This window comes from Manis javanica, chromosome X, assembly GCF_040802235.1.
Source record: "Manis javanica isolate MJ-LG chromosome X, MJ_LKY, whole genome shotgun sequence".
NCBI lineage: Eukaryota > Metazoa > Chordata > Mammalia > Pholidota > Manidae > Manis > Manis javanica.
Genome location: NC_133174.1, coordinates 30,819,459 through 30,830,659, shown reverse-complemented (window position 1 = coordinate 30,830,659; position 11,201 = coordinate 30,819,459). Strand labels below are relative to the sequence as shown.

At 36.3% G+C, this 11,201-nt stretch overlaps 1 protein-coding gene across 1 annotated transcript in view; it reads right to left on the bottom strand.

Annotated features, from left to right (window-relative positions):
* LANCL3 (LanC like family member 3) overlaps positions 1-11,201 on the bottom strand; it is a 97,362-nt gene that overhangs the window by 4,778 nt on the left and 81,383 nt on the right. The window contains exon 4 of the mRNA XM_037001539.2: positions 5,718-5,925. Coding sequence (XP_036857434.1) covers positions 5,718-5,925 — 208 coding nt within the window. The remainder of the gene's footprint in view (positions 1-5,717; positions 5,926-11,201) is intronic.

Sequence of the window (11,201 nt, the reverse complement as noted above, 5' to 3'; positions counted from 1 at the left end):
GGTGATACTGCCGTAAGTTTAGATTACTACTACTACATAGGGGATCTTATGAAGAGTATTTACTTATTGGATCTTTTTAGGGCTCTTGGAATTGCTGATGGCAGCTTAAAATAAGTCAGCAGGCAACACTGCAGTTCTGTTTGGTACAATTTTTCTATAAAGTGTTTTTCTGAATGTGCAATGATTTTTTAAGTGGAATTCAAAATTTCAAACAGTGAAATAGCAATGAATCTTAAGAGCTGCTTCAAAATTTGTAATTATACAATGAAATGTCATGGTGTAGCTTCAGGGAGTCTTAACCTTTTTAGTGCTATATATCATTTGGCAGTCTGGACTCCTCAGAAAAAAGTCTTCAGATACATAAAATAAAATACGCAGGCTTCCCATAGAAATTAATTATATTAAAGCACAGGAAAAGTTTTAAAACCAAATTTGCTTTTATAATAATATATATAAGTACATATATTCTTATATATGTATTATGTATGATACACATATTAATATACATTTTATTAACACATTAAATGATAATATCTAGTAGCAGGTCTAATAACTGCTGACCTTTCTAAGTAGTGATGGAAGTAAAATATATTTTGTTATAGTCTGCAACAACAGTAATAGGACATGAGAATATCTGTGACTTCTATTAGAGACAGAGTCATAGCTACTGCTAATTCTCCTGTGGCTTATTGCCTATATTCGGAATTGAAGGAAATGCTATGTTTCAGTTTGAGCTGTAATACTTTTCTCATGTAAATTCACAAACTAGATTAAGAAGCCCTGGTGTGGTAGCACAAGGAAGCACTTCAAGTTGCAATACTCTTATAATTTCATGTTACATGACCTTTGGCAAATTTCTTAATCTGACTTTAAAATAGTGAAGTTGCAGAACTGTGAAAGATTATCTGTAAAGATTAAAGATGCCATATATTAGGCTCTGAGCATATGGCAAATATCCAAGACATGGCAAATATCATTTTTTTACATAAACATATTACAGCAAAATATTTGTAAAACAATCATTCCACTCTACTTTAAAAGAAACACATAGTTAACTTTGCTGTCTCTCCTTCCAACCTTTTTGTCCCAGAACTTTGATTTCTTTATTACATTATTGAAATTATAATCTGTATTCTATTTTGGTATATTACATTTTTTACTTAAAAATAGTGTGATAAATATTCTTTGTGTTTTTCAAAATAATTTCTAAATGAAATATTGTTTAAAAGAGTACCAGCAATGTATGAGATACAGTTTCATTGTCTTCTGACTTGCATAGTGTGTTATCATATTAAAGTGAATATGATTGTTTCCAAAATCTACCCAATGGTACAAAATTCAAACTAACAAATTCATTTTTCTAAAAAATTCTGTCAAAATAGAAGTCAGAATGGTAACTATAGAACTAAAAAGAATAGAGACATTGAAAACATTATATACAAAAACCTATTAATTATGACCGAAACTGAACTCAGGAAAATGCATTGATCTGAGTTATTATTATTATCATTATTATTATTATTATTATTATTATTATTATTATAAAGATGGAAGATATCCTAATTAAGCATTTAAAAATACTGGAGGAAATAACAAAATGAAAGAAAGGAATGCTGGAAAACCAAAATAAAGGCAGGAAATACTGAATCAGGAAGCCAAAGAGAAAAACAAAAGTAATTGATAAACAAAACCAAAAGCCAGTTCTTGAAAGGATGAGCAGCATAGACAAAATGCTAATGTGTATGACCAAAAAGGAAAAATCAGCAATGCAAAAGGCACATAATCACCGATGCTAAAACACCACAGAGCTATACTGTTAGAGCTTTACATCAAATGTTTGAAAATCCATATGGACTAGAAGCTTTTATGGAATATATCCACCACCAAAATTAATTCAAGAAGAGGTCAAAAACCTAAATAATTAAATAATCATAGAAGAAACTGGAAAGGTTATCAAGTATTTTTCTGTAAGCATAAATTCCAACGGTATTTTAAAAGAGCAATAGGTAATGACCAAGTAATAGTTATTCCAGGAAGGTACATATTGTTTGACATTACTGTTTTAGGAACTGGCAAAATATGGAATTATAATGAAGTGGAAATTCCAGTACCCTAAGCAATTAAGTGCACTGTCCAAACAATATTCAGATTTATGTGCACATTTTCAGTCTCTACCTATAAGTGAAAAATTTAAGTTGTCTGAAGGGCAACCCCTGGACTTTATAATTAAGGCTCTGTAAGCTAGGACTAGTCTGCCAGAAAAATAGAGGGGTTGTTTTCACCCTATTAAAAAATAGTCCCTCTAAGGCAAACAACCTCTGATGAAAAATAGGCTTTCTAAGGCAACAATCTCTGATGCCATTTATCCCGAAGGTGATATCGCATTAGCCTAGATGAGATCCAAAATGACTTTCTTTTCTACATTTGGGAAATAAAGAGCCAGGCTGCAACCCAAACAGATTAGGGATCTAGGAAGCAAAATATGTTCACAGAATTCCTAAACAATTGAACTTCCAATAGAGGACTTCCACATGTTAGTATTTTTCCTTCAGTACATACATGCAAATATCATAAAAGACATTCTATGTTTTTAACATTGAATATTAGATAAGTTGGCTTGTAAGGCATTTCTGAGAAAATAACTTTTAAGTTAAGGTCTGAATGAAGTGAGGGAGCTGGGAGATATATGTAAAAAGTGAGCATTACAGTTGGAGGGAACCAAAACTTCAAAGACTTGGAGGTACATTGTACCTGGCATCTTAACAGAATCATAAGCCACCATGGTGGAAAGAACTAAGGGGAAGAATAAGGGATGATATCAGAGAGAGAATGGGATGCAAGATCCTATAAAGCTTTTCATTCAGAGGACAGATTTCGGCTTTTACTCTGAGTCATACGGGAAACCATTGGACTATCCTGAACAGAGGTGTCATAATCTGACATGATATTCATTATATGAAGCAAATTTAAAAGATCAGAGTAAAACATAGAAGCATTCCTAATAAAATCAGCATAAAAGCAAGGATGTTCACTATTCCTCTTCTTATTGAACATTTTTATGGAGATTATGACCCCTGAAATAGGAAACAAACAAAAAGTATACAAAAGAGAAAGGAAGTAACAAAATGATAATTATTGGCAGATAATATGTGTGTGCATTTAGAAAACCCAATAGAATCTAATACAAATCTAATAGAAATAGTAATGGAGTTCTGTTAGGTGACCAGATATATCATTGTGATATTTATCAAAACTAAGATGTATTTATAGATAACAATGCAGATTTATATGGAAGAAATGCATTTGAGGTTGCTAAACTGCAATAATATGTGTGTTTTGAAAAGCTTTCACAAATACAGTAATAAATGACCTGAAAATACAATGGAGGAAAAGATTCCACTCACAAACCTGGAAACACAACATATCTAGGAATAAAATTTATAAGAAACATACAAGATTTTCTTCATAAGATCAAAATTATTGTACATCTGAAACTAATATAATATGTCAACCATACTTAAAAAAAATTTTTATGTTTCTAATAGATGAAAGCTAGAAACCACATATATGTCCATCAAAAGGGAATTGGTTGAATAAATTACAACACATCCCCAAAAAACATTTTAACAAATGACATTTTTGAAAACTTAAATAAATAGAAAACATACCATGTTCCTAGATGGAAAAACTCAATATTCTAAAGATGTTAATTCTCACTAAAGTAACCTATAAATTCATTGAAATTCCAATTAAGTTTCCATAGGGTTTTTTTAAATTTTGAAAAACTGAATCTAAAACATAATTGGAAGAAAAAATGGGAGAGAATAACTAAGAAAAAATTAGAAATAAATGAATGACAAAATATAGAAAGTCTACAAAAAAACCCATACATTTATATAAATTCAGTTTATAGTAAACTGAATTTCAAGTCACTGGGGTAATTTTTCAACAGATGTTATTGCAAAATTTTGCTTTTTCATTAAAAACACAAAGATAGATACCTAACTGACACCATTTTTAAAAAAGTAAGTTCTAGATTAATCAAAGATATAAAAGTTAAAATAACTTTTAAATGCATGGGATAAATAGGTGAAAGGAGCATAAACTTATATTAAGAAAAGTTAAAATCATAAAGGTATTAAAATTCAGGGTAAATTAATGTTTTTGTAACCTTGGAGTAGGAAAGGCCTTTCTAAGGATAACACAAAATCTAGAACTCTTGGAAGTCTGATATCTTTGACAAGAAAAATGCTTAAAATTTTGGTCTGGCCAAAGATCATGAACTAAGTTGAAAGAGAAATGGCAAAGTAGGAAAATATTTACAGCATATATTGACAAACAGTTACAATCCATAATATAAGCATCACAATCAGAGAAAAAATGGGCTAAAGATAAAGACAAGCTAGAAATACCTATGTATCTCATAACTCAATTCTAACATTTCTCTGACAAGGAATGCTTTCATGAACATAGAAATGTTACATATTGGATATGTGGGACAATTTTGTTTGTATTAGTAAAGATTGCACTTGTACCAAGTGCCCATTACTTAAATATTGGTTAAATTAATCATGGTATATCTACAGCAAATAACTATACAGTTATTAAAACAATGAAATAGATTTATACAAATGGAAATAAAGGAGCTCCCTTGAAAATTGTTCATTTAAAATTATAGGCTGCAAATGGTATGTATTGCACTGTCATACATACATAATAGTAGGATCTTATTAATATATACACACATACTTATATATATACACATAGATATATGAACATTTATGCATAAACGTCTGAAGTGATGTAACTTTAATTTTAAGTAATAATAACAGTGAACACTCAAATTGCAGTTACAATGTGCCAAGTACTGTTCTAAATGATAAATGAGGACATTATGTTAAGTGAAGTCAGTTACAAAAAGACATACTGCATGACAACATTTACATGAGGTATTTACAATAGTCAAACTCAGAAGCAGAGAATAGAATGGTGGTTGTCAGGAACTAGATGGGAGGGGGAAATGGGGAGTTGTTGCTCAATGGGTATCAAGTTTCAATGCAAGGTGAGGAAGTTCTAGAGATCTGCTGTACAACATTGTGCCTATAGCTAACAATATGGTATTGTGAACTTTAAAATATGTTAAGAGGATAGATCTCATGTTAAGTGTTCTTAGTACAATAAAAAACTATCACAAATATATATATATATATATGCTTTGGCCCAGTCATTCTACTTCTAGGGATTTATCTTTCAGATATATCCATACATATGCAAAGTAACACATGTACATGGTTATTCATCATAGCATTATTTGTAATGCAAAATATTGGTAATAATCCAAATATCCTTCTATATGGAACTGGTTAAATAAATGATGTTTCTTCATACAACGTAATACTAACCAACAATAAAAATGAAGTCCTTTATGTGCTAATTTAGAGTGATAGCTAAGAGAGCAAGGTGCTACCAGTTGTATAAAAAAAGGGGCAAAATTTTCTGTATACACCTATTTGCTTGTATATATACAAAGAACATCTCTGAGAAGATAATTAAGAAATGGTACTACTGATTATCTCCTGGGAAGTGAACTAAGTTGCTAGAGGGCATAGTTGATCTATTTCTTTTTACACTTTTTAAACTTTGTGATTCTATTACCTATTCAGCACATTAATTAGGTTAATGTTGGAGGAAAAAAATACTTGTGAAAAACAACTGACCTTTGGGCCCGGTAGATGTATTTAGAGTTTCCTGTGAGCCGGTATAGCAACAGAAAGACATAGGCACTGCCAGCTACACCATGGCAAATCCCCGGCCCCTTCTTTAGCAGGCCCTTCTGCCACGTGAGTTCCCCACACCGGATACATGTGTCCAGGTACTGCGGTTTCTTGGAAACCAGATAAGCTTTGGCAAACAGATAGGCAATTCCTGTGAAAACATCAAGGACATTAGAGGTGACTTTCAGGGCTTACTACTTACTATACTGCAGAACTTCTCAATGGGTGAAAGGCTCACAAATCACCCAAGAATTGATAAATTATCCATTTTAATCTGGTAGATCTGAGCTGCGGCCTGAGACACTGCTTTTTCTAATAAATGGCCTTCTAAGAAGTAGCAAGGTTATAGAATCTTCTACAAGGGAGTCTTACTTTACCTGTAAGATTTAGTTTGAGTTGTTTGAACTGTATCGTGGTGTTAGCCCTCGGAGGACGAGCAGCAAGTACACAGACTGATAAAATCCATAATTTACAAATGGGTTAATATTTAATGATGCATACTCTGGTAAGCATTCTGCCTATCTGGCTGTTTGGAATGGCTAAATGTTTATACACTTTGCCCATTCTCCCACAGGGGTTCAGAATTTGTAATGTTAAAAGTACTTAGAACTATATACCTTTTGTTAAGAATAGGGAGTCCTTCCAAAAACAACAATGATCCCAAGTGACCTGGCCAAGATTTCTACTCCAGCTGTGGAGTCCCTTCCAGACTTGGTTGTTCCAAGGAAAGACATTTTCCTTCCAAACTCCTCAACAAAGGCAATCTCAACTACACAGGCAGGAACAGAAATAAAAGAGGCCACAGCTATTTGAAGAAATGATTTCCCCCAAGTTCTGGGTGACTGCAGTCAGAGAGGAGATTAGCAACACAAGATCACTTTCTCCGGCATGGCCTACCTTTGTCCTACGTGAAGTGGGAAAGACTGGAATTTAGTTGGGCATCTTGACTAGCCCATCCATCAGGCTTATCTTTGCCCTTCATTGTCTTTGACTAGGCTATTTTATACCTCTGTAGAGATCGAAATTACCTCGCAGAAAATTAAGAGTAATGTAAATAATTCCTGTCTCTAAAGACTCACATTCTGTCTGATAGAGGTTGGACTGACTTCCCTCAGCTTTTGTGGCAGCAGCCAGTTTTGCATCTATTAAGCAAATTATGTCTGCATTCCTAATGGCCCTAATGGCCTATAAATACATCTGCTCTTTGGATTTTCCTTTGAACCAATTGTAGTATCTTTTTTGTTCTCTCATTAATTTATGAGCTAAATAAAATTGCTGACATGTTTATTTTATATGTGTCTAAGAGTCATGATTTTATTCTCTTCTAAAATGTATCCTTTAACACTCTTCATGATTAACATGTACATAACAACAGGCTCTCCTCAGCCAATGCTTTCCAGTCAACCACTGATGATGGTCGCCTATAGCACTGTTCTCCTTCAGTTTTAGGAACAAAGTGTCTCCCACAAACTAAAGCATGACTTTAAAAGAATTGAACTAATTTAATTACTCATTTATTCATTCACTCCATCTATTCATTTGAGTGTTTGTTGGTTATACAGAGTGTTCTACTGGACACATAACCCTAGGTAGGGATAGCTTCTTGAGCATGTGACCTGTACAGCCTCACAAGAGCCTCACAAGGCACATGCTGGATTTAATGCTCTGCTGTGACCATCTTGAAATTCTTCATTATTTTTTTGAAAGGGCTTGTGTTTTCATTTAGTACTAGGTCCCCCAAATTATGTAGCCAGTCCTGGGCCTAGGTAATATAAAATAAATGCTAAACATGATTCCTGCACAGAAAGGTACTGTCTAGAAAGGGAGAGAAAAATATGTACATATGACTGATATATAATAGGACATGTAGCTCATGATGCTGTTGGGGCATAAAATGAATGGTGCTATCAATAATACTAGAGCCATCAGGAAAGTGGAAATTCCCTGAGGGAGACAGTTAGCTGAGAAGGTACGGTTTCTTTTGGGGCTTTAGAGAATGGGTGCATAGGAAACTCCAGGCCCAAAGTGAGGTAGAGAAAGCATTCTAGGCATCAAAATAAGCAAGGCCAAAGATTCGGAGCCCATACAAACAAGCCACATGACGACCCAGGGCAGTGTTCTAACCAACAGGATGGTGTGGGGGAAGGGTAGACTGGGTTCACCTTATGGATGGTTGTATAAGTCCAGTAAGGCAGCTTGGACTGTATTCTGTGGGCAGTAGGGAACCAGTGCAGGCATTTTTGTTGTGGATTGGTTGGAGTTCATTTTTAATGATGTGATTAGTATTATAGACAAAATGTCCCACAGTGGTGTCAAGAGAGACCTAAAGAAGGGTAATGGCAGAGCTATGAGCTGATCAAGTTGGCAGGAAGATGGCAAAGTGTCTAAAGAAAAAGAGCCAGCTCCCAGGACTTGCTGGACGTTTAGAATACTAACTGAGCATCTACTTACACACCAGACACAATAGTATGTGCTATAGTTTTAAGAAGCTCCTGCTTTCATAGCATTTGCAACCTTAGGCTATATGAGAGGCACTAACTAGGCTAGTGAGGGGAAACAAGAGGTGTTGTGGAAGCACACAGGAAGGCTCCTAACCACACTTGGAGGCACGAAAGGCCCAATAGGGGCTGTGACAGTATCTAATCTGAGTACCACAGGATGAGGAGGTATTAGCCAGGCAAACTGGAAGCCCTTGGTGCCCTACCAGATCCCATTTACCTTACCGGCAGGTGCCCCGTCTTCCAGTTGCTATGAGTTGGCTGCTAACAAAGCTCACAGCACCCTCTCATTGGGAGATTTGCCCTCAGCCAATTGGGAGGCTATGCTATGTGCCCACCCCCACAGCAGATTTCAGCCAATGACTGACTGACACAGGAGTACAAAGGGCCAGCATTTTCCCCCTTTACCCCCACAACCCCACTCAAAGCAGACCAACTCTGTGATGTAATCTGGGCCTCTTAGCTTTCCCCTCAGAATCCAGGTGGAGCTAATCTCCAGGTGAGATACAAAGCTCTTTGTGACCTGGCTTCTACTCTGTTCTCCTACCACTTCTCCATTCCCTACTTGAAGCTTTTCACGTCAGTAAAACCAAACCACCTCAGTTCCCTTTCCTTCACTATGTGGTTCCATGCCTCTGACTGTGTCTTCTTGGAAAAAACTTCCCATCTTTCTCTACCTGGCCAAGTTACCTCAGGCATCACCTCCTCCAGGAAGCCCTCCCTAACCTGGAGGAGCACTAGGAATCCCTCCTCTGAGCTCCTCTAACTCCCTATACAAACCTTAACACTTGAACAGAACCATATTAAAATGACCTGTATACTTGTCTGCCTCCCCTAGGAGTGCAAACTACCAAGGACAGGAACTCTATCTTATTTTTGTTCCCCTAGTCTGCAGCATGGTGTTTGACAAATGGCTACTGACCCTGTAAGATCTCACTTCTCGCCCCAGCACAAGCTGATGTGGAAGGGGAGGTGAGAAATGTGGCAGGAAGAAGGGTTGAGATGGTCCAATTTCTATGCCAGGTCATTACCCAAGTCGCGTAGTAGCTACTGATCCTATGGTTCTGGCCAGAGAGAAGGGGCCTCTTCCTGCAGCCTGGATCACAGAATGGCACATGAAAGGGACCTTGAAAAACTTCTGAACCTATTGTCTCCTAACGTGAGCTAATGAAATCCACAGTAACACTGCTTCATTTAAAAGGAAGCAATGTTGGATTCCTTTGCTTCTGATGGGAACCTTGTCATTTCATCATGGGAACACTGATTATTATGCATTGATAAGAAACCAGAGTCAGAAACTATATATGTCATTGCCAAATACAAATGGGAAAAGGAATGGCTTAAGAAATACAGCTTGGGAGACTAAGTCTTTGAAACCATGTGACCCAGCAGAGCCTTGGGATGGGCAGCCTTGGCAGGTACAGTTTAACCACACGGGAGAACAGCACACACGCCCATTCTGGGATCTGTGTGTTCCCTGAGGCATGCTTTGTACTGTGTGCTCTACAAAGCTCACCGACCAATGACATCTGCGCTCACAAGCCCTTGTTCTTTTTTCAAAGTCACCTACCTAGGCGTCCTTGAGAAATAACTAAAAAAAAAAAAAGCCACATTTGTGTTTCAGAGTAAAGGAAATGTACTGTCAGTGTTCCCAGAGCAACGATGTAACAATGCAACCTAGAGTTTATTTTCGCCACAGCCTTTGTTTTAATGATTTTGTAAAACACTTTTATCTTGTATTTCAGAATCATTAAAGGCTATGAAAGGGTCATATGAATCTGCCTGCTACATACTTCATTGTATTTAGTGAGAAAAGCACTATGCCATATTGGCTATTTATAAATGTGGTGTCTGCAAATCTTTTGGGATATATACCTCAGGAACGGCAAGGGACCTCAGGATAAAATGGGTCTATAGTGCTAAAAAGCTGAGTTGCACTCACTACTTCATCGCAATATGCTTGTTTCACAGATGAAGAAACAAAGGCACAAAAGAAACAAAGCAGTTTTCTCAAAGTCACTTAGCTGGTTAGTATTGGAGCTAGAATCCAAATCCAGAGTTGCTGGAGTCAAGAATTATTTCCACACGGCATAAATGATAACTAAGGCTGTCACTTACAGAGGTGAGTTGAAGGGAAGTCAATAGCAAACAAGCGTAGGGAAGATTAGGTGTCATTGATGAAGTTCCACACTGCGGATTACCTCCGGCAGGTTTTTAAGCACAGAATCAGTCTGCTGCCCCAAACCATCTGCAATGTTCATAAAGCAGCTATCCAAAAATATTCTCCTCAAACAAGTGAAAATTATTTTTGTAGATCACTCCTGTTTTAGAATTTTTGGAGCGTTTACTGTTGCTAACTTCCAAGAAATCTTGATGGTATTCAACCTGCACTTATCAGATCTATAATCACTCTCAATGCTATTTTTAGCACATCTCTTAAAAGGAAGACCAGTACTTGAGGTGGGAATGTGGGTTGGCAGAAATAATGGGCCACAATCAGTTCTTCATCCCTTTGTGAATTGGTTATTTTGGTAATCCAGTGAATACACAGGTTTCATGACTTTGCTTTGCAACCTATGTTTAATCTTAGCAAGATACTGAACATGAACGAGAAATGAGGCCAATTAAAGTCCCCAAGATGATGAACCCTATGCTGTATTGTTAGGGTATATAAGCTACAAATGCAGATGGACTGTGGTGTACATAAAGGATGGAATAACTGCCGTTCAAGACTCCCACATCAATTAACTGACCCAATCACTCATTTCAGTGGACTATCTTCCCATTCTTTTTTTTTTATTAAGGTATGATTGATATACACGCTTATGAAGGTTTCACATGAAAAACAATGTGGTTACTACATTTACCCATATCAAGTCCCCACTCATACCCCAATGCAATCACTGTCCATCAGTGCAGCAAGAAGCCA